Source organism: Silurus meridionalis, chromosome 4 (assembly GCF_014805685.1).
Source record: "Silurus meridionalis isolate SWU-2019-XX chromosome 4, ASM1480568v1, whole genome shotgun sequence".
Taxonomy (NCBI): domain Eukaryota; kingdom Metazoa; phylum Chordata; class Actinopteri; order Siluriformes; family Siluridae; genus Silurus; species Silurus meridionalis.
This window is the reverse complement of record NC_060887.1, coordinates 23,453,014-23,478,737: the sequence shown is the minus strand read 5'-3', so window position 1 is coordinate 23,478,737 and position 25,724 is coordinate 23,453,014. Positions and strand designations below refer to the sequence as shown.

Here is a 25,724-nt window from a genome sequence, read left to right as displayed (position 1 = left end):
TATATATATATATATATATATATATTACACTAAAACAAATCGAAATACTGTATGCTATATTTTGTATTAAGTTATAAAGAAAATTATAAAAGCTAATAAAATTTTAAAAAATCACGTAAAACAATTTATTCGCCTCATCATGTAGATTCGTTGCAGGCGATGACTAGCAGCGGCGGCTTTTCTCTGTTTGGAATTTTCCAACTCCAAACAAATTTCACTTTCAGGACAGGATGTGAAAGTGCGTAAAGTGAATTTATATATATTTTTTAAAGTTGTATTATATTTTGTTTTGCGCATGCATGAAAACGCTGAAGAATCCATAGTGCTGTCGTTAGCCGCTAACCAGGAAGTGACTAGCAGCTAGCGCTAGGGATTCTTGAGTGTTTTATGTCCAGCTTCAAGAATTTCTCATAAAAGGAGAAAATACAACGAATTCCACATATTGAAGAAATTGATAAATGTATAATGAAATGATTGAAGAAATTTGTTAAAATATGCTGACATAAGTAGAACAGTTAAGTAGCTCATATCTTTGGAAAACTGAATATTAAATGTAACACACACACACACATACACACACACACATACTTAAATACATATCTGTATTACAAAAATGGGATCTAACAAATGTAAACTAATAGATAGATAGATAGATAGATAGATAGATAGATAGATAGATAGATAGATAGATAGATAGATAGATAGATAGATAGATAGATAGATAGGTGTAATATTTCCTCTTCTTTTTTTTGTACATTATCTACTGTAAATTTGAATCTTTTGTCATATTCAATTTGAAATCACACACACGCATGCACATACACACTCTCTACCGGCTCCTGGCCTTTGGCTGCCTGTAGGGTTTAATTGATAGTGAGAGATAATAAATCTTCCTATTATGAGGAAGCCCCTACATTCACTCATTATTCACCCCTGGCTTTAGCACCGCATGTCCCAAGGCACCCAGAAATTTAAAGTAGCAGCATGTGCCACCTCCTTACTGTCAAGGTTAATTTCTCCACTATGTCATCTGTCTGCTAGTCTATTATAGACTCCAATTAGAACATGAAAGTATATTGAATGGAGCTGCTGGACTTCACTCGAAGGCAAAGGAATTACACTATATAAAATTATGTGGAATGCCTCACACACATTTTTGTTAACCATTCCATTTCAAGAGCATGAGCATTAATATGGAGCTGTTCCTCCTTAGTGTTTATAATAACCTACACTCATCTAAAAAAGCTTCCTGCCTTCTTAAATGGGGTCAATGTTCATTGGGGTAAGTTTAGTCTCATATGCATGATATCAGCTTATAATTCTTTTTGATTAAGCCAGAGTACACAAAAACCTTCTTTTTCTTCTATTAATACAAGCACTGCTACTACTACTAATACTACTACTACTTATAATAATAATCCTAATAATAATGTATTATGTATTGTACACCAGTCTTTTATTGTATTTGAAACTCATGTGCAACATACAATGTAAAAGGCAAAAACATAAGAATTGGACAGTAAATGACTGAAAGATTTGTAGGCAGATTTAATCCAAATTTGTGTATATATATATATATATATATATATATATATATATATATATATATATATATATATATATATATATATATATATTAAAAATTATTATTATTATTATTATATTTTATATAATATATAATATAATATCAAATATTATTTATCTTGTCATTTGAGTTATTTCTACTCATTATATAAAATGCATTTTTATATTTATTTTTGTCATGTTGGCCCTGATCTGGTTATACTGCTTACTAAAAGCTACTGTCGGATCGGGGGTTTATTAGCATCTGTATATGCTTAGTTCCAAATATCTATGTCTGTATTTAGATACATATACACATTTAGGTGTGAAATATCTGGGTCTATTAAAGGTAGGTATTAAAAATGCTGGCAAATGCACTCACACCTGTATTTGTATCTGTTCTAGTTCATAGTAATTAAATGTATTTGTACAGGGATACATTTATTTTAAAATTCTCACCCTTTACTCAGATGATGTCTTGGAATTTCCACTTTTTGGAAGTGTTAGATAATTAGCAGCATTGTCAACACTGTGACTGTATATATATGCTGACTCAGTCACAGTGGTTATACTGTATCTCACAAAGGTCAGTACACCCCTCACATTTCAGCAACCATTTTATTATATCTTTGCAAGGGACAATACTATAGAAATTAACCTTGGATATATTTTAGAGTAGTCAATGTGCAACTTGTGTAGCAGTACAGATTTACTGTCCTCTGAAAATAACTCAACATACAGCCATTGTCAAAATAGCTGGCAACAAATGTGAGTACACCCTCAGTGATAACAGCTGTATGTCGTGTAACCATGTAAAGCCATATGTCCTATTCATCATGTTCATGTTTTTGACTGCTTGACAGGACCATCCAAATGTGTGTATCTTGTATTAAAACAGTTAAAATTTGGTGCTTTGAGTACAATTCTCTCATACTGGCCACTGGATGTTCAACATGGAACCTCATGGTAAAACAACTCTCTTCTTCTTCTTCTTCTTTCGGCTGCTCCCATTAGGGGTCGCCACAGCGGATCATCCGTCTCCACACCACCCTGTCCTCTACATCTGCCTCTTTTACACCAACTACCTGCATGTCTTCCCTCACCACATCCATGAACCTCCTTTTTGGCCTTCCTCTTTTCCTCCTACCTGGTGGCTCCATCCTCAGCATTCTTCTACCAATATAATTTATGTCCCTCCTCTGCACATGTCCAAACCATCTCAATCTCGCCTCCCTCACCTTGTCACCAAAACATCCTACATGCGCTGTCCCTCTAATAAACTCATTTCTAATCTTATCCATCCTCGTCACTCCCAACGAAAACCTCAACATCTTTAGCTCTGCTACCTCCAGCTCCACCTCCTGTCTTTTACTCAATGCCACTGTCTCTAAACCATACAACATCGCAGGTCTCACCACAGTCCTATAAACTTTCCCTTTCAATTTTGCAGATACCCTACTATCACAAATCACTCCTGTCACTCTTCTCCACCCACTCCACCCTGCCTGCACTCTTTTCTTCACTTCTCTAACACACTCTCCATTACTTTGCACTGTTGAACCCAGGTACCTGAATTCCTCCACCTTCTGAAGCTCTTCTCCTGCAACCGCACCACTCCACTGCCCTCCCTCTCATTCACACACATGTACTCTGTCTTACTCCTACTGAGTTTCATTCCCCTTCTCTCCAGTGCATATCTCCACCTCTCCAGGCTCTTCTCAACCTGCTCCCTACTCTCACAACAAATCACAATATCATCCGCAAACATCATAGTCCAGGAGACTCCTGTCTGACCTCGTCCGTCAACCTGTCCATCACCACTGCAAACAGGAAAGGGCTCAGGGCCGATCCTTGATGCAGTCCAACCTTCACTCTAAACCAGTCTGTCGTACCTACTGCACACTTCACTGCCGTCACACTGTCCTCATACATGTCCTGCACCACCCTTACATACTTCTCCGACACACCTGACTTCCTCATACAGTACCACAACTCCTCTCTTGGCACCCTGTCGACGCCTTCTCTAAATCCACAAATACACAATGCAATTCCTTCTGTCCTTCTCTATACTTCTCCATCAACATTCTCAAAGCAAATATGGCATCTGTGGTGCTCTTCCTCGGCATGAAACCATACTGTTGCTCACAGATGGTCACCTCTTCTCTCAGCCTGGCTTCCACTACTCTTTCCCATAACTTCATGGTGTGACTGATCAACTTAATACCCCTGTAGTTACTGCAGGTCTGCACATCTCCTTTATGCTTAAAGATCGGTACCAGCACACTCTTTCTCCATTCCTCAGGCATCTTCTCACCTTCCAAAATCCTGTTAAACAATCTGGTCAAAACCCCACTGCCATCTCTCCTAAACATCTCCACGCTTCCACCGGTATGTCATCTGGTCCAACCGACTTTCCACTCTTCATCCTCTTAATCGCTGCTCTCACTTCCTCCTTACTAATCTTATCTACATCCTGCTTCACCATCTCCACATCATCCAACCTTCTCTCTCTGATTTTCCTCATTCATCAGCTGCTCAAAATACTCCTCCACCTTCTCAACACACTCTCCTCACTAGTCAACACATTTCCTCTCCATCCTTTACTGCTCTAACTTGCAGTACATCCTTTCCAGCTCGGTCCCTCTGCCTGGCCAATCGGTACAAATCCTTTTCTCCTTCCTTAGTGTCCAACCTCTCATACAGCTCCTCATATGCCTTTTCCTTGGCTTTCGCCACATCCTCTTAACCTGCTGCCGCATCTCCTTGTACTCCTGCCTACTTTTCTCATCACTCTGTCTATCCCACTTCTGTTTTGCCAACCTCTTTCTCCTTATGCTCTCCTGCACTTCCTCATTCCACCACCACGTCTCCTTGTCTTCCTTTCTATTTCCAGATGTCACACCAAGTACTTTTCTAGCTGCCTCCCTCATCACTCCTGCAGTAGTTGCCCAATCATCCAACACCTCCTTAACACCACTGAGCCTCTCTCTGACCTCTTCCCTGAACCTCACACTACACTCTTCCTCCTTCAGTTTCCACCATCTTATTCTTCTTTCAGTCCTCACTCTCCTCCTCTTCATCCTCGCCTCCAAAACCATCCCACAGACCACCATCCTATGCTGTCTAGCTACACTGTCCCCTGCCAACACCTTACAGTCGCCAATCTCCTTCAGGTTGCATCTCCTGCATAGCACATAGTCCACCTGTGTGCACCTTCCTCCACTCTTATCGTCACCCTATGATCCTCCTTCTTTTAAAATAAGTGTTCACCACTGCCATTTCCATCCTTTTAGCAAAATCTACCACCATCTGCCCTTCCACATTCCTCTCCTTAAAACCATACCTACCCATCACCTCCTCATCACCTCTGTTCCCTTCACCCACATGCCCATTAAAGTCCGCCCCAATCACTAACCGTTCTTTCCTAGGTACACCATCTACCACTTCATCTAATTCACTCCAGAATCTTTCCTTCTCCTCCATCTCACAGCCAACTTGTGGAGCATAGGCACTGATGACATTTATCATCATCCTTCAACTTCCACCTTCACGATCATCACCCTATCAGAAACTCTCTTCACCTCCACTACACTCTTACTGTACTCTTCCTTCAGAATCACCCCTACACCATTTCTCTTTCCATCCACACCATGATAAAACAGTTTAAACCCACCTCCAATGTTCCTGGCCTTACTCCCTTTCCACTTGGTCTCCTGAACACACAACATATCTACCTTTCTCCTCTCCATCATATCAGCTACCTCTCTCCCTTTACCCATCATAGTACCAACATTTAAAGTACCAACCCGAACCTCCACTCTCCTACACTGCTCCTTTCCCTGCCGTCTCTGTAGACGTCTTCCTCCTCTCCTTCTCCTCCTTCGGCCAACAGTAGCCCAATTTCCACCGGTACCCTGTCGGCTAACGATACCTGTGGCGGTCGTTGTTAACCCGGGCCTCGACCGATCCGGTATGAAATTCTCATTTGTGATCCGCATATTTGATTTGGCACGTGTTTTACGCTGGATGCCCTTCCTAACGCAACCCTCCCCATTTACCCGGGCTTGGGACCGGCACTAAGAATGCACTGGCTTGTGCCTCCCTAATGGCTGGGTTGGTAAAACAACTCTCTAAGGATTTTAAAATTAGATTTGTTGCTCTCCACAAAGATGGCCTTGGCTATAAGAAGATCAGTAACATCCTGAAACTGAGTTACAGTCAGTGGCCAGAGTCATACAGATGTTTTCCAAGATGGGTTTCACTCGGAACAGACCTTGCAAGGGTCCATCAAAGAAGTCAAGTCTTCAAAAAAACAGACACATGAATGCTGCCAGCATTGTTTTAGAGGTTGCAGTAGCGGAAGGTCCGTTTGTCAGAGCAGACCATACACTACATACTGCAACAAGTTTGTTTGCATGTCTGTCATCCCAGAAGGAAACCTCTTCTGAAGCTGGCTCACAAGAAACCCGCAGTTGCTGAAGACGACCTGTCCAAGAGCATGAACTACTGGAACCGTGTGCTGTGGTCTGATGAGACCAAGATAAACTTGGATTCCAGCAACAACCTGTGCAGCTCTGGTGAATTCCATGCCCAGGAGGATTAAAGCAATTCTAGATAACAGTGGTGCTCACACAAAATATTAACACTTTGGAGACAGATCACTTAGGGTGTACTAACTTTTGTTGGCAGCTATTTTGACAATAAAACTGTATGATGAGTTATTTTTAGAGGACAGTAAATCTGTACTGCAATACAAGCTGCACATTCTCTACACAAGCTGCACTACTCTAAAATATATACAGTACATGTTTAATTTCTATAGTAATGTCCCTTGAGAATATATAATAAAATGGTTGCTGAAATGTGAGGGGTGTAATCACTTTTGTGAAATATTGTATCCTACATTTTCCTAAGAACCAACAAAGACATATTTTATTATTATTTTTTATTTAAAAACTTTAAAATCATATAACCCATACATCAATCTGTACAAGTAATTTATTCACAGTGTGCTGAAAAAAACAAAAAAAAACTCAATCACTCTCTCTTGATCCTCCCTTTACTGCCATGCATCCTCTAATGATATACAGTTATTAAGAGAAAAATTACAAAAAAACATTACAAAATCTATATTCATAGAAATTCTTCATGTCCATAAATTAACCCTGGGCAGCACCTTGATATCAGTTGTTTTAACTATACACATTCCCCACTTAACAATCAAGTAAAATACTTACCCAAATAATAATAATAGTAACAACAACAATAACAATGCTTGTAATAATAATACTAATAATAAAGTAAACTGAACAATGGTAAAGAACATTTGAATAGCTCAAGAAACTTGTAAAAGTTGATTTTATTTTTCTTTCGTTTCATGTAATCTTACAAAACAACAGCATTCACATTGTTTAATAATTCTTTTATAAAATAGAAGTTTATGTTCCATAAATAGGACTGATTCAAATACTCAAACTAAATGTTCTATTTTAAGTTGCAATTAATACAGAAAAAATGTCACTTCATAATAGTTGGTTCATAAAGGTTACAGAAATATTTGATTAATGTGGTCTTTACACTGTGCCACAGTAAATAATACATTTAAGAAACAAAAGTAATTTTCACAGTGTAAGGATAATTAGGATTACAGTTGTGTAAAAGGTTTGTGAACCCATTGAAGTTGTCTGGATTTCTGCATGAATGGCTGTAAAAACAAGAATGTTACCTAAATCATTAAAATATACAAACTCGGGCACGATTGCCAAAATATATAGATTACATAGAAACAGCTTTGTATTCAATTATGGATTAAGCAGCAGCTACATAATGCATTTGTTTCAAATAATTGCCAATAAAAAAGTTTACATGTTTTTATTAATGCCTATTTAATGCAATTATGTAGGCAAAGTCTGTAAAATGTTGAGTCGTGTTTGTTGTGTAATATTATCTTTTAAATTACATAAATCACACTGTCAAAGCCATTCATCAAGAAATCTACTTAACAAATTTACAAACTTTTATTTCACAACTGGATAAAAAAATATACAAAATACTCGATAACACAACAACTGGTGAACTTAAATGTAAATAATAGTTAATAGCATCTTCATCTAATTTATTTCTTACTTAGATCACCAGTCTAAATGATCTAAAGTTATTATTTGTAGATACTATCTCATACTTTAATGCTTTATCATATTTTAATATTTCATCATCTTTTAGAATAAAGGCATCATACCACAATCTAGGCTCACATTTGGAGCCAGACATTTTAACATCTGCACAAAATAAAAATTTTGTTATGCATTTTTAGGTGATAAAAAGTTGAGTTTCCAAAAATCCATAAGGAAGTGTGAAAGAAGTGTGAAAGAAATCATGAAACGTCAAACTTTCTTTCAAATCAATCACAGTTATACTTCACTGTGAATAAAATTCAGTTCTTTATTTATGTACACCTGATAAGAATATGTTAAAAGGGGGGGAATACATACATTACACGATTTCCTTTGTTCACTTGATACTGCAATCAGTCAATGGTAATGAACATGTACCTTGGGTAATAAAATCACTGTCCTCTAAATTCTCTTTCAAGTACAGCCATGTATCAGATCCTATACTACAAAATCCATGTACAATTTCTGATACAGCATTTGACAGCTTAAAAACAAATGATGCTGTGAAATAAAGGAGACAATTTACAGGTAAAAATCAGTATTTAGCAAAATACAATAATTCTCCGTTTCATCTAATATATAGTCTACTTTGCAAGAGGGTGTGAAAATTACATTAAATTGAAATGACACATACACAATGAGCTTTCACCGCATCAACACCAAGTCACATGAATTGGAGTTATTTTGATTGTTATATTATTGGCAATAAAAATACTGAACACAATGGGTTTTTTTTTTGTTTTGTTTTTAGTTGTTTTTTTGTTGTTTTTGTTATTGTTGTTTTGACACCGTCCTTTATATTTACCTCACAGAGGTATGCTGTCTCTTGAGCTACCCGAAAAGGCAGCAAGACTCTTAGCACCTACGTCTCATAATGCTAACACTGGTCATCTGTATTGTATGTCACATCTACACAAACTAAGGAAACCTTGACACTGAACCTATGCTAATGCAGTCTATAAAAACAGCCACATAATGTTGGTCACTGTCTAGGAGAAATAAGACTAGTATAAAAAAGGGAGTCCTTTTCCTCTGTCTGTATAAGAAATCTAATCATTATGGTTTCTTTTTGATTTTCTTTTTTTTTTTGCCTTAGTACTGAGGAATCCCAGTAAGCTCGAGGCAGCAATGAACCCTCAAAAACCGCAAATAAAGAATCAGAATGCTACTTTCAGTGAACATCACGGCTGACTGCAGCACCTTCTCACATACAGCATGCTAAAAGCCTAACTGCTGCTGTAGAGCTTTTAGCTCATACCTGCGAAATGAATAACGGCTAAAGGCTATGCAAGAGCCAATGCCATTAAGCATTTAGAAATTTTGCCAGATGAAATGCACACATACTTGCATGCATGTGTGCACATAAGCACTTATATAAAACAAAATGAACACACACACACACACACACACACACACACACACACACACACATTGAAAGGAGGGTCACTGCATAAAGTGTACATTGTGGGAATGTGACACCTACAGTTATCTGCAGGTTATTAGACAGTTTTTTATTGTGTATGTAGATATGTGCTTTCCTGTTCTAATATTGTACATTATGAAAATTACAACACAATGACATGACCATTTTTTCTTTCTTCTTATCCTTTTTACAAGTCTTTTTACCCAATGGCCCTGACAACAAGTACAGAAATAAATGAAAAGCCTGGATACATAGTGTGCTAATGTCATATTGCAAATGCTGTTAACAAAGGCCATCCTGAATAAAAAAATCTAATATCCACACATTAGGCAGATATTTAATTTGATGGATGTATGCATCTCTACAAATATGTTGCTATTTGTTTTGAAATGAAAAAGTAAATGTGTTACGCAGAATGCAAATCATCACCACACTGCAGTTAATGAAAGATTTGTTTCCAATTATATTTGCTCCTGCTTACTGAATTATACCAAACTAAGTATGTTTCGTCATTTATTATGTGGTTAGAAATTATGCCTTAAGATGAAACATTAAATATGAAAAATAAGTAAATGAATCTGCACATTAAACAGTTTACCAAGCAACTGAATCATTCTTATTCTCTGCACTTTTAGACTGTACGGTGTATTTAAATATCTAGCGTTTTTTTGTTTTTGTTTTTTTTTGTGGACAGATCTTTGGCAATTATTATGTTAATCAGTCATCTCATTATCATCAAATGTGTACAAAACATCTGGTGGCACAAGCAATGTAGAGCACAAAACAAATTGAATTTAGTCATGGCACTATGATAAGACAGAGCGCATCTTTCAGAACCTTTATTACTGTAATTCCATAGGGGGAGGAAACAAGTCTGTTAATTCAAATGGCAATATGGTTTGCTAGTTTGAATTATGTCAACCCTGTTTGTTTTGTGCATTCATTCTGTGAACCAGGAAGCAGGCCACTGTCTCTGTAGCCTTCTTGGGAATGCAGATCAAAATCTTTGCACACTGTCACTAACTGCTAATATTACCAATGAGAGAGTCTACAAACTCAAATTAAATAAAAGATTCAAAGCATCTGCACAATGTAGCCTGATAGAATCATTTTCTCCAGAGTAGCGTCAAAGACCCTCAGTTCTTTACAAACCCAAATAAAAACAGTGAGGGCACACGTTTTTAAATTAATTTTATGTGCTATAAATGGTACTCCAGGACAAAAATCTACACCCTTTGTGTCAGTTTGGAGTTCTTTTATTGCCATACTTCAAAGAAGCCTCTTATCTCTTTTAAATCATTTCTTCCAATGGATTGCTTATGTCTTTTCTTCTCTGTATGTGTGGAATAGGTGTGGGGATAGTGGGGCGAAGGGGGGGGGTTACTGGGCACACCTTGTTTTCCAGCGAACAGATGGTGAACATTTTGTTTTTCATACATAAACATCAGACTCTGTCGTAGCTAGCTCTAGCCTCATTGTTCGTTGCTCAGAGAAAGGACACAGAGCGTCCTCCCTCCCTCAGTGGCATGGTGGGATACATAGGTTTGAGGACATGATCGTTACCTGGGTTGCTGCTCGCACCACCGTTCTGCTTGGCTGTGTGGTTGCGGGTGTCTCTGCGGTTGAGGGTGAATGCTGTTATCATTTCGGAGCCATAGTCCATGCTCTCGGTCACAGCGCTGGGCATGTGCCTCAAGTGACCGTCACCCAGGCATGTCATGGAAACACGGGCGTCATTGCAGCGCTGCTGCAGCTCATGCTGTCCTTTCCCGGTAGACGCCGCTCGTTGAAGGTGTGCATGTTGATCACGGCGTCCGTCTTCGCTGTGGGTGGTGCATGGTGCCGCTTGTGTTTCACTCTTCTCTCGCACGTGAACGACAGTTTGATCTCTTCCACTACCGCACTGCAGAAAGACCTCTTGAGGGAAAAAAAGAGGCATGGTGGGGAGGGGGAGTGGAACAAAAAGAGAAAGCAAGTACATTCCTGTTACATTGGTGTGATAACTAAGAATCTACGTATCGTACTAACTAATGTCATGAACTGAAATAACCTGGACATGACACTAAAGTAAATGATTTTTATGGCCATCTTTATGCTATGTCCTATTACCTTTAAGACCATGTCTAAAGCAACCCTTTGTCAAATAATTGTCTATGCACAACTATTCCTATAGTATATTATTCCTGCTATAAATAATAGGGGATTGATTTTCCATGCTCTGATTAGTAATCATCTGCTAACATAAAAATAAATTTAGCAAATGCAAGACAGAATTTTTATTAGTTATCATGTATGTTGGGTATTTGTGAGAAAAGGTATTACTCTTGGCTTATGGAGGTTATTCAACTTATCATACAAATACATTATCCTATTTGAGAATATATGGAATCGTATAAAACATTGCAAAAGTTATTTGCACTGTGAATCCAGTAAAAAACTGAACATATGTGAAATCTGAAAAGTGAGCCTATGATCTGGCATTTCTTCAGCATGTCGCTATGGCTTCAAAACTGAAGCTAAAACTAAAATACAAGTAAACTGCAACACAGTATGATTATACATATATAGTACAATGTTCAAATAACTATAAACAAGGATTAACGCTTGCTTGCATTCTTTCTGTAATATCCATAGCAAATATAAAAAAAAACTCCTGATGATACATTTCAATAAGGTCAATGTAGTTAATCTGTTGCACATGGCTTAAATTAAAAAACACCAGAAATATGAATATCATATAAGCATCATAGTAGATTTTCTTATATACCAATACATTTAATAAAAACTTCTGATAAACTACAGGAATATGTTCCTTGAATCAGTATCACTGTTAGAAATGCTATAATTTAATGCCTATAATCTCTCTCTCTCTCTCTCTCTCTCTCTCTCTCTCTCTCTCTATATATATATATATATATATATATATATATATATATATATATATATATATATACAGTGGAACCCGGTTATGTCGATGTCCTAGGGGGTCGCCAAAAAGCACGAAAATCAATATGGCGGCAATAAATTAACGTGCTTGAAATTTCTTTATGTACATGATGTGCGTTAATAAATGAGAATGTGCATGCACGTGTTTTTGAAGGGTTTTCTTACACAACAGCGTTGCCGCGATTTGTTTGATGAAGGCATGCTATAAAAATACATACAGTACATGTTTATCTGTCAGGAATCCACCTGCCACGCCCCCTTCAGCGTGTCAGGTGCTTTCTCGGCCACTTTCTCTGGAGCGCCGCTTCAATCGCGCACATATGGTGCTCGTTTATCATCATCACCAGCTCCTATTTAAACTTCCACACTCTCACTGTCCGTTATTGTTGGTATATGTTGGTTCACGGCGGTCGTTGTTATCACTCATGCGTTTCCCAGGACGTGCCTTCCCACCGGCACTCTCTCAACGGCTGCGCTTTTCTTCCGAAAGCCGCGCCGCGCCCCTACTAACACTACGAACACTAGCACTAACTAACAGCAGAGATTCACCAGTATACAATACAACACCTGTAGCACCTGTAAGTCTTGATTTTTCCGCCACTTCCGCGAGTTCTTCTGCGGCTGCACCGAGATAACCGACATTAAATGGCAAATTTTTCCCCCCTTGTGCTCGAGATATTAGGGTTCGGCGACATAAAAAAAGTCGACATAACCGATAAAAAATGCTTAGAAAAAGCGAGAATTTGGCGGTTCCACTTCAAAAACGTCGACTTAATAGGGTTGTCGAGATAACCGAGGGCGAGATAACCGGGTTCCACTGTATATATATATATAATTTTTTTTTCCTTTTTTTTTTTTTTAAAGATCTATATTATTGGATACAAGTTGGAAATAAAGGAGAGTGGATTTGTCCCAGAATTTTCATCTCATTGCATATCCAGAATGAAAAGTCTGTACTGCCACAGCAAAACTACCATGAAATAGAATAGCAGTTTTGCTCAGCCATGCTGAAAAAACTGTCATTTGTATTGATATACCATCCATCCCTGCTTTAACTGCCTGGAACGCATTAAAACCATGGAAAAGCCAAATAATCAAACAAAAGAAATCACTCACCTGTTCACGTTCTGCTGTTTTTCGAAGTTTGTAGATGAATTCCCCTATAGCCACAAAAATGGAAAGCACCAGGCCTGAGGCGAGCACAATGAAGATGCCACCCAGGTTTTGAATGCCCATCGGCCCTGTTTCATATCGTTCATCTTCCTGACAACTGCTTCCACTCCACCACTTTTCCTTCAGCATGTGTAGGCGTCCATCCTCCAGCAAGCTCAAAATGGCTATGGTCACTTTGTCTCTGTATGGTGAGCCTTAAAGATAAGATTGACAACCATATATAACCAGGCAACCTCATAATTTTATAGACAGACATTTTAAATTGTAATGGAATACTCTGTTGGTCATTTAAATATGGATATGGGCCAGATCAATACTAATTTGAGTCATCAGGTTACACCAGCAAGACCTACGGTTCCTCATTAAATCAGTTGTACCTTTGGGGGTGCCAATGCCATAACCCTTGCTGTCAATAATGCCTCCAAATTGGGTTAGGTTACAGTTCTTGCGAGTCACATATTCAATGGTTGTAGACTCCATTAACAGGGCATAGTCAGACTTCAGGACCCTTTGAATGCCATCTTCAATAGACTTGACCAGGGATGTGCTCTGTTTGCTGCTCATGAAGGCCCACATCTTTTCAAATGTTGATACTCGAGATTTCTAAAAAAAAAAAAAAAAAAAAAATTATAAAATAAATAAATAAATTGTTTGGCATCATTTGGGTTTCATATGAAGTTATAGATATACTGTACTACTTCCACATCATTGCAGTCCATCTTTCCCTTTATTATACTAAATACTGAATCTGCATTTAATCTGAGACTAGATTGGATTTAAGATGAACAAGGTTCATGAATTCCACTGACAAATTAAGAGAAATGCATTTATACAATGGTGGCACAGCCCAGTAAATAGCTATGTTCATAAAAGTAATAAGTGCAAACGGGATGTAGTTAGCTTGTGGACTACACATGCACATACACACACATATGGGTGCACACACAGGCACACAGACACACCAATGAATCAAATGAATACTTTTTTCTCTTGGGCTTTGGCTCCATTACTGTGAGATTTTCGAACTCCGAGGTACGCAGTGCTGCTGTTGACATTGTTTTGTTAACCTTGAGCACCTGTTATTCTTTCCCTCCCTCAAATACTATTTTCCCTGGTGTCTCACAGCATAATTGAAAGTGGCTGGGAATTGGCTTGAGCCTTGAACTCCTTAGGAATGAATAAGCAAGAAGTGACACAAGTGACACTGATTGAAGCAGCTTCTTTCTCCACTGGATTTCTGCATTCATAATCTATTCCTTCAATTGCTTTGCACGATTTAATGCATACAATAACATGATGGTATTAAGACATGAGAAAAAAAAGTCTATTCTAATGTAGGAAATGGGGAACTTTGTGTTGGATTAATAACGTCCTACATGAGTGAGTTTAAATGGCATTTCATGCTATTCCACAAGGAGGTCACGTTAGCTGCCATAGCTAATCACAGTTAATTATTGGCTCAATTCCATCAAGTATCTGAGGTGACACAAGAGATTTAGACAAGAGAGTGTGTGAGTACTTTTTGATTAGACTTGATAAAATGCAAAATTAACATTTCATGTTTCAGGTTTGGAGAGATGATCTTCAGCATAGCTCTCAGCGTGTTTTCACGGCTAAATTTTGTTAACTCACGTACCCCAGTCAAGCTTTTTGGCTCTCTCTCTTTCCTAATGAGAAAAAGAAGCTGACAGCAGTGATGGTTTGATAGCATACACCTGCCTCTTTATTCTTCAAATTTTACATACTGCAATCATGTATTCCACTCAAAAAAATTGTAAAAACGATGATCTGTGATAAATGTCTGGCACACTAAAACACCATTTTGTGCCAAAGAAGGACATGACAGATAGCTAGCTAAAAGGTATAAAAAAAAAAAAAAATAATTAATGCAAATCGTAGAACAGAAATTAAGACCTCATTTATTTACAATATTTACAAAGTACACCACCATTTGTCTCACTAAAATATTTTTAAGAAAAAAAAACTAAAAAACACCCCACCTAGCTCCACATTTATATAAATTAATCTTCGATGGGAAAACAATCCTACTGCCAAATTTAGGCAAATATAATTTTGTATGAGAAATACATTATCACTTTAATTTTCATTATAATCTTTCGCATCATTTTCTTGCCCATTACCTAAACTAAAAGTAGCAGAAGGCCAGCAAAGTCTTTTCTGCTGGCCTAAACTCCAAGAATATGTATTAAATTATTCCCAATAGTCTATTCTCTTTATTGCACATTTTTTTTATTTTTTTGCACTGCTTTTATCTAATAATATTTCAGCCATCACATGTTGCCAGAGTTAAAATCTCCCATGAGCCTTCAGAATCAGCAGTGCATTGGTTCTGTAGCATAAAGTACTTGTTGTTTATAGGCTGTTGCTTTAACCAATCAGATTCTGAGTTGGCAATACTGGGGCCATCTAGCAGGCGTAGAATAACATCTACGTATTCATGTCCATTGACTAAATAGTTAGAGAGCTTATAAACTCTTCTTCTCTTTACCTTTTTTGCTCAACCTTAGTACAGCTTTTGACACCACTGATCACACTATACTGCTTGCTAGACTTGAGAACGTCGCTGGATTAAAGGCAACAGCTCTCTCTTGGCTCAGGTCTTATTTGACTGATCGCTATCAGTTTGTTGATGTAAGTGGTGAGTTCTCCACACTCTCTGAGGTAAAGTTTGGTGTTCCGCAAGGATCTGTCTGAGGCCCAATGCTTTTCTCTTTATATATGCTGCTTCTGGGGGAAATTATACATTATGCTTCCATTGCTATGCTGATGATCCGCTGCTTTATATTTCAGCAAAGCCAGATGAGAGAGATCAGCTTAACAATGTTGAGGAGTGTGTAAAGGACATTAGACAGTGGATGCTTAATAATTTCTTCTGCTCAACTCAGATAACAGAAACGGAAGTACTTTTACTAGGACCACATGCAGCTAAAAGCAACCTTTCTGATTATGTAGCATCTCTGGATGGTGTTTCTGTTTTAGCGTGTACAACTGTCAAAGACCTTGGTGTTATTATTGTCCCTAATCTTTCCTTTGAGGCTCACGTGAATAATATCACCAGGATCGCCTTCTTTTACCTTAGAAATATTGCTAAAATTTGAAATATGATGTCGTTACAGGATGCAAAAAAACAAGTTCATGCTTTTGTTACATCTAGATTAGACTACTGTAACACTTTACTGTCTGGGTGTTCGAGTAAGTGCATAAATAAGCTTCAGTTAGTTCAGAATGCAGCAGCAAGAGTCCTCAGTAGATCTAGAAAATATGATCACATCATCCCTGTTTTAATCAGTCTACACTGGCTCCAATCAAATCTCACATTGATTATGAAATACTACTACTGACGTATAAAGCACTTAATGGTCTCGCACCGCAGTATCTGAGTAAAGTTCTGTACCAGGATGTTCCTCCACGCCTACTTAGATCAAAAGGTGCAGGCTATCTGTTAGTACCTCAAATAATTAGACTACAGCAGGGGGCAGATCTTTCTCTTATAAAGCCCCACAGTTATGGAACAGCCTTCCAATCAGTGTTTGGGACTCAGACAAGTCGAGGTTGAAAACGTATTTATTTAGTCAAGCCTTTTATTAGTAGATTTTTTTTCTTAGGTAAAGGCGCAGGTCTGGAGGGAATATGGATATAGAGTGTTTGGTGAACTGGGATATTTGTTATAGTGTTTGGTGAACCGGGATATATGCTGTTGTCCCCTCACTCTCACACGTTCACTCAGGTTTTTTGACGGTGGTGTGGTGGGTCGTCTCTTATCCCAGCGATCCCTCATGTCTGCGTTACCTTCTGGTTCTCCCTTTTAGCTATGCAGCCATAGCGAATCTTGCCGGAGTCCAAACTGCAAAGTGACATTAACTTTCTTACAACAATAAAGACACATAATAATCCATATCCTCTCTCTCTCTCTCTCTCTCTCTCTCTCTCTCTCTCTCAGTCGAGTTAAACATGCTCCTGAGGTTCCAGTGACCACTGTTCCTGCCCCTCCCCCCTTCGAGGATCTTCCCACTTCGTCCAGGCCTGCCTCTGGATAGTGTTCTCTTCGATTGGAGGCCACTCTGTGCAGCTTGGGACGGTTTTTCATCAACGCCTTGGGTGGTTCTATGAAATTCCGGAGTAAGAACGGGAGCTTTGAGGATGGATTGGACTGTAGTTAATGTCAACAGTCTGCTACATTGACTCAGGACTTCTTTTCGCTTCTGATCATCATCACTGTACCCCGCAACATCGTATATCTGCTATAAATGGACATTCGGTGCAACCCAGATGAGGATGGGTTCCCTCTTGAGTCTGGTTCCTCTCAAGGTTTCAGGGAGTTTTTCCTTGCCACAGTTGCCACCGGCTTGCTCATCAGGGACAAACTTACTTATAAAGAACATGTTCACTTTTAATCACCACATTTTCTGTGTGAGCTGCTTTGAGACAATGTTCATTGTTAAAAGTGCTATAATAATAAATAAAAATGAAATAAATTGAATTTAATTGAATTTAATTGAATTGAATAAACTGCATCTTTAGAAAACTGCACAACTTCAAATATATTAGTGTAGACTGAATAGATGTTTTAATTTATTGCACAATGGCTGACATGGTCACATATACTTATAAGGACATTTACAAGACACATTTTTTTATTAAAAGTTGGACACTGTAAGGAAAGGTCGGCAGTTCGTAACAGTTTTTACGCTTTACTTCCTGTAGAATTTACCCAAAAACACACAATTTGCTGTAATTTCAAATCCTCAGGAAAACTGTAATGCACAGAAAATATGCACAAAAATGCAGGGAAAACCTGTGGTTATTTTAAGTGGTTAATATTGATACTTCTGCTTGTGATAATGTATGCAGCTGTGTCTGCAGTGAATGGATACATTTTAAAGTGTGTTTGATTTCTTTCTTTAGTAATGGCATTTATTTACACTGAAGGTTTAGATGTCAAATGTACAGCCCACTATTAAGTAAAAACCGTCTTTACTCAGCTGATGTTTCTGTAGATTAGATAATTTATACATTATAAAACATTGTCCTCTTCCATCTGTATTAAGTGTATAAGAGACAATTTTACGATCTGTATAAAACTTCAAACTAAAATAATTAGGCTTATGGTTGTTTATGTGTGTGTGTGTTTGTGTATGTCCGGCCCAAACCGATTTCGATAAAATCTCTTTATTAATGGCTGATTTTGATTGTATATATCTGGGCCAATCCGATTTCGATAAAAGTTTTAGGTAGTTGTAAAAATTGCTGTCATGTGAGAAAAAAAAAATTTGAAGAAAGTGAAAACACAAAACAAACAAAAAACTATATATACATTTTGTACATTTTGTTGTATATAATGTTAGGAATTATGCAGGAACAGAGTCAGGTATATGATTAACCAAATATATCAAGCAGGTGCTAATGATTATTAATTTGATATGTAGGTTGGAACACTGTCATTATCTAAGACATAAACAACTGTGTAGGAGGCTTAAAACTGGGTGAGGAAACAGTCAAACTCTGCTACTAATGCTGGGCTCACACTGTGCAATTGTTATAGTCCTTTGTGATTATTGCATGTCAGACTGTAGAAACATGATCCAAATGTAGGATCTCAGTTGTCATAATGTCAGACAGTTTGACAGCCGAAAACCGACAAACACACACAACAAAGATTACCATATTTTTTGGACTATAAGCCACTACTTTTTTCCCATGTTTTAAACCCCGCGGCTTAAACAACGAAGCGGCTTATTAATGAATTTTTCCTGGGGTTTTCCCGGTTTCACAAACTTCAAGCCAAAAAACTGAGCCACATAACATCAGACCAATGACATTTCCGAACGGAAACGGAAAAACGCACCTCACCTGTGTTCTGAGCTGCACGGCATCGGGAGAAAAAAACGTTTTTTTCAAACGCACGATGATGCCAAAAGATAAACTCCCAAAAGAAATAGTTGTGAAAGGAAGGAGAAAGACAGTGAATAATGACTTTCTTAGTAGGCTACTGTTTAGATACAAGCCGTTGTAACGCGTTGAGTCTGGGTCAAGGGAGAGCTCACTAACTCCAGTTGCAACAGAACTCATATAAGCACAGACAGGTTTCCAAAACTCGTGCTTTTTTTTTCTTGGCAACAGCGTTACGGGTTAGTCAAAGAAACTTAGAAATGAGCATCAGAAAATAATAAGGACATATTCCTCGGTCTTGCACACATGCAGTAATAGCGGAGAAATGCGGCGGCAGGCAATTCCCAAAATGCCGCTCTGCTCTTAAAGGAGCCACAGCATATTTTACCCGTGTAACAGACACTGTCTTTCGTTAAAGCCTGTGTAAAGTTCATTAGTTTCAGTGTAGACAGGCTTATAGACAGGTGCGGCTTATTTATGTTCAAAATAAAAATCTTTGTCAAATTCAGCTTATATATGGGTGCGCTTTATAGTCCGGAAATTACGGTAATACGTTTTACTTCATCAATCCGTGACACGCTCAGACCCTCATTCTCTCGCTAATGGTAGCTAACAGCAAACCAAAACAATCTGTAGCATGAAAGAACTGAAAGAATTGCAGCGAAAAAATATAATTCCAATGTGGAAACAAGGCTAAGAGACTCAACTATGCCCAAAAACATAGGGGCTGGGGTGCAGACAAAATGCAGCAGGTGCTCTAGACTGATGAGTCAAATACTAAGCTGTAGCAGGAGCCAGTTTGTTTAGTGAAGGGCTGTAGAGAGGTACTATAATGAGTGTCTGTTGTATGCAAGTGTACCTAAAAGAATTAATGCTATTTTGCTGGTAAACCAAATATTGATTTGATTTAGATTTCTCTTTTGTTTATTTACTTTTTATTTTGTTAACTGATAAAAATTATATAAAAACTATTAACATTTATATTCTTTAAATAATTATATGTATATATACATTGTGTGTGGTATAAACATATGTACATAAATTACTTTATCAGTTGGATTATTTTGTCAATGTTCAGAGTTGTTCACTATCATGTTAGAATTATTACTTTTTTTATTCAGCATCAGGCTCAATAGTAAAACAATAAACTGTATATAATTTATACAGGAAAAAAAGCAGAAAACTTTGCAACAAGAAGAAAACAAAGAATAATAATGTGTATTACAGTAGATGTATTCAAGTTTTTCTAGCTAGAAATAAAATATTTACTGCCCTCTTTAGAAGAGTTGTATTGATCTTTCTTCATCCCCTCTAACACAAACAAATTATTTTTTTTTTCCAAAACTTAGTTCAAGATGCTATTTAAAGAACCCCTTTGGGAAAGTACCTATTCTACTTAAACCTCAATACGACTGGATGCCAATCAACAAATTAGCCATCAATGTGGTCCTATTAACACACATTCACCCATTTGTAAGATAATCAGAAAACAAATTCTACCTTGAAAAATGACATAGTTGCTCCATCTTTTACTACACCATATTCAATTTTGGTTTGTTTGGCCAGGTCATCAGCCGAGTCAATAGGAGAGTCCATTCTCTCCACAGTGAGGAAAGCTGCCAAATTGGCTGTGTAGGAGGAGATGATGATAAGGGTGAAGAACCACCAGATGCCCCCAATAATACGTGTGGAGAGAGCTTTGGGCATCAGCTCAGAACCTACAGTGGAATCAACAGGTTATTTTAATTCTTAATGCAAACTTTTAGGAACAGTAATAACAGCAGAAGATTTTACATCAACCCTGATTAAAAAGTGACAAAATATTTAAACACTTATTGTAATTTGACTGGCAAGAAAAGTCTGCAAATATGATAAAGGTTGCATATTTGTTTTAACTTGGCCATGCCAAACATAAAGCAAAGGGGAAAATCAATGAGACATATCGAATAATACAGCTAGACTGAATTGCTTGAACTGCAAATAAAACTTAATAAATTGTGTTTAATTGGGTCTTTGAATAATGGAATTTCTTCATGCAGTGCAGTATAGCGGGAATATATGGGAAAGCATACAGTGTTACTAAATTAAGAAAGACACTGTTTTAACAAATAGAACTAATATGATGCATTATATTATTTTTGCGTCTCTTTTTTTGGCACAATATATATATATATATATATATATATATATATATATATATATATATATATATATATATATATATTTTTTTTTTTTTTTTAATGAAATTCAACTATAATGCTCAAATAAATTTTACATTTTGTTGATATAATACAGTAAAACATTGTGTTAACATTTTCCATTCATGTACATCCAAAGATACTGAAGTTTTTGAATCATGTACATCAGCTACTGCCCACACCGAATATTACTGCAGTTTGCACACGCTGCATGCCGGAAAAGATGGTGCACAGATGTAGCTGCTAGGTGTTTGTGCTCTTTGTAGACCTGTTTCTGTGTCTAACCAGGCTGCAAGAAAAAAATGCTGATGTCATAAGTGCCTGTCAGAAATACTGCTGTAATACTGAAACTCAACATCTGCTCATTTCCATAAAAAAGAAGGGAAGGTAAGCTGCTAATCAGCACCAGGTACTGCTCTCGTAGGAATGAGGGTAATGTACTGCCCTGCTTTCTTTTAACTTTCGTTATGTTCTCTCACATGCCTGAAAACTTCAGTGTATGACAGTTAAGACAACATAAGTGTCCTCCGAGATATCTGAGATTTATATATATAATACACACACACCACACAGAGTGCATTCAGTAAGTATTCTAGCCTGAGACTACAATCGTTCAAATAGATTTTTTTTCTCATTAATCTGCTCTCAGTCGCCAATAATGACAAAGTGAAAACAGAATTCTAAAAATGTCAAATTTTTTTTATAATAAAATAAAAATAAAAATTACATTCATAAGTATTCTGACCCTTTACTCACTACTTAGTTAAAGCACCTTTTGCAAGAATTACAGCCTCAAGTCTTTTTGGGTATGACACAACAAGCATTGCACACCTGGATTGTGGGATTGACTTCAATTATTCTTTTCAAATCCTGTCTTGGTCAGTATGAATGGGGACTGTTTGTGGACAGCCACTTTCATGTCTCTCCAGAGATGTTCAATAGGGTTCCATTCAGGTTCTGGCAGGGCCATTTATGGACATTCACTGAGTTGTCCATAACCCACTCCTGTGTTGTCTTAGCTGTCTGCTTAGGGCCGTTGTCATGTAGGAAGATCTGGGGTCCCGAGCACTGTTGAACAGGTTTTTATTAAGGATATCTTGGTTCTTTGGTCTATTTAGTGTTCTTCAACCCTGACCGGTTGCCCAGTTTCTGCTGCCACCATCATGCTTCAGTTTTGAGATGGTTTTGGGCATGTGATGAGCAGTGCCTGGTTTCCTCCACATATAACGTTTAGAATTAATCCAAACAGTTCAATCTTGGTTTAATCAGACCGGAGAATCTTGTTTCGCACAGTTAAGGGTTCCTGGTCACCACTCTTGGTCACTTGGTTACTAAGGCCCTTCTTCCCCAATTGCTCAGTTTGGCCAGGTGACCAGTTCTTGGAAGAGTCCTGGTTGTGCCACACTATATATAGATATATATATATATATATATATATATATATATATATAGATAGATAGATAGATAGATAGATAGATAGATAGATAGATAGATAGATAGATAGATAGATAGATAGATAGACAGTGGGAAAAATAAGTATTTGACACATCAGCATTTTTATCAGTAAGGTTAAGGTAAGCTATTGACACAAAATTTCCACCAGATGTAGCCATCAAGCCAAATATTAAATTCATACAAAGAAATCAGAACATTTAAGTATACAAGTTGAGTCATAATAAATAAAGTGAAATGACACAGGGAATAAGTATTGAACACACTTTATTTAATACTTTGTAGAAAAGCCTTTGTTGGTGATTACAGCTTCTAGACGCCTCTTGTATGGAGAGACCAGTCGTCTGCATTGCTCAGGAGTGATTCTGGCCCATTCTTCCACACAAATGGTCTTTAAATCTTGAAGGTTCCTTGGGCCTCTTTTATGAACTTTGATCAGTTCTCTTCATAGATTTTCTATGGGATTTAGGTCAGGTGATTGACTAGGCCATTCAAGCAACTTGATTTTCTTTCTTTCAAACCACTTCATTGTTTCCATGGCCTTGTGTTTGGGATCATTGTCTTGCTGAAATGTCCACCCTATTTTCATTTTCAGCTTTCTGGTAGATGGCAGCAGATTTTTATCCAGAATGTCCCGATACATTTCTCCATTCATTCTGCCTTCAATAATATGAAGTCTGCCAGTACACCTTGCTGAAAAGCAGCCCCAAACCATGATGCTTCCAAACTTAACTGTTGGTATGGTGTTCTTGGGGTGGTGGGCAGTGCCATTTCTTCTCCAAACATGGTGTGTAGAATGACTGCCAAAAAGTAAAATATTGCTTTCATCTGACCATACTATAGTCTCCCAATAATCCACAGGCTTCTCCAAATGCTCTTTCGCAAACTTTAACCGAGCCTCAACATGCTTTTTGTTCAGCAATGGAGTCTTTTGTGGTGAACATGCATGGATGCCATGGCGGTTCAGTGCATTGCTTATAGTTTTCTTTGAAACAACAGTACCTGCTGATGCAAGGTCTTCCTGAAGTTCTCCCCAAGTGGTTCTTGGCTATTGGCAAACTCTCATGATTATTCTTTGGACTCCTCGGACAGGGATCTTACGTGGAGCACCTGATCGTGGCCGGTTTATGGTGAACTGATGCTCTTTCCATTTCCGGATAATGGCCCCCACAGTGCTCACAGGAACATTCAGCATTCTGGAAATGCACCTATAACCATTCCCATCAAAATGCTTTTCAACGATAAGATTACGAAGATCTTGAAAGAGTTCTTTGCTTTGACCCATCAAGAAGTCTTTTCTGTGTGCCTTCTGGGTAATGAAAAGCCTTTATAGGCCATCAATTAGGACTAAATCAGCTGATATCAACTAGTACTGATAGGGGGCAGGGTTTCTCTCTCAATACTGACAGATTTCAGGTGATCTCTTGGCTTTCTATGCCATTTTGCACCTTGTTATCTTCATGTGTTTAATACTTATTCCCTGTGTCATTTAACTTTATTTATTATGACTCAACTTGTATACATAAATGTTCTGATTTCTTTGTATGAATTCAATATTTGGCTTGATGGTACATCTGGTGGAAATTTTGTGTCAATAGCCCACTTAGAAATCTTACTGATAAAAATGCTTATGTGTCAAATACTTATTTGCCCGCTGTGTGTATATATATATATATATATATGTATATATATATATATATGTATATATATATATATATATATATATATATATATATATATATATATATATATATATATATATATATATATATATATATATATAAAATCACTGGAAAGGAAAATGTGTGACAATACTAGCTATCCTACAAATTAAATACTATTTAAAGACAAACTACCAGGTAAGTAAGCAAATTCCTTCAATATTCTATTTATTGGTTGAAGTTACAATTCATAATAGAAGGGGGACCAAACTAATTTGACCTAAAAGTTCAGACGTTGAATCAACATTGAATTTTCTGCCAATTAATTTTATTATCTGAAGACCCAGTAATATGTGTTTAATGTCTGACCAGAAATATCATTCCAAATGTAAGAACTAACAGCAGCAGGGACAGCCATTACACAAAAATCTGTGGAAGAAGATCTGAGGAAGTGAGGCATGCAAGATGCCAAACAAGCACCGCTGCCAGAACAGAGAGCGGTATTTGAAACACAGGGGGTTTTGAAATGTCATGTGGGTGTTGCATATTGACTTTGCCTCCCTGATTTCTATTACACTGCACTACTCATGAACTACTTATCTGTACCTGGGAACAGTGGCAAATTGATAGGGATTCCAGGCAGTTTGAGGGCAGAGTAGCAGCTTAATGAATTGTGTCTGACATTTGCGATCCTTACAGGCAGAGATTCACCATGGAGAACTCTTCGTTTGTCACTTTACAGGAGCATAAACATTTCATTATTGTTCTTTCTCCCCTGCTTACTTTATTACGGTTATTTCATTTTGGGGGGCATCACTTGCTAATGTGTGCCCATGAGGGGTATCGTGAACAAAAACATCAGGCTTGCATGTCTCTAATAGCTTTTTCCTTAAACTAATTTTGTGAGGCTGCAACTAAAAGCAGAAGAGAGGAAATTAAATGGTACTCAGACAAGAATGTTTGCACAGACAGTGAATGCTGAATAGTGGTGAGAGTCCAAATAATGCCTGATTATATACGTATATATATATATATATATATATATATATATATATATATATATATATATATATATATATATATATATATATATATATATATATATATATATATATATATATATATATATATATATATATATATATATATATATATATATATATATCTTCTTCTTCTTCTTCTTTAGGCTGCTCCCATTAGGGGTCGCCACGGCTGATCATCAGTC

At 37.3% G+C, this 25,724-nt stretch overlaps 1 protein-coding gene across 1 annotated transcript in view; it reads right to left on the bottom strand.

Moving 5' to 3' along the window:
• Positions 1 to 8,475: 8,475 nt before the first annotated feature.
• The window catches only part of grik3 (glutamate ionotropic receptor kainate type subunit 3), a 99,049-nt gene continuing 81,800 nt past the window's right edge, over positions 8,476 to 25,724 (bottom strand). The window contains exons 13-16 of the mRNA XM_046847043.1: positions 20,689 to 20,906; positions 13,656 to 13,881; positions 13,222 to 13,472; positions 8,476 to 11,074 (exon numbers count right to left, since the gene is read on the bottom strand). Of these exons, the coding sequence (XP_046702999.1) occupies positions 10,646 to 11,074; positions 13,222 to 13,472; positions 13,656 to 13,881; positions 20,689 to 20,906 (1,124 nt within the window). The 3' untranslated portion in view covers positions 8,476 to 10,645. The remainder of the gene's footprint in view (positions 11,075 to 13,221; positions 13,473 to 13,655; positions 13,882 to 20,688; positions 20,907 to 25,724) is intronic.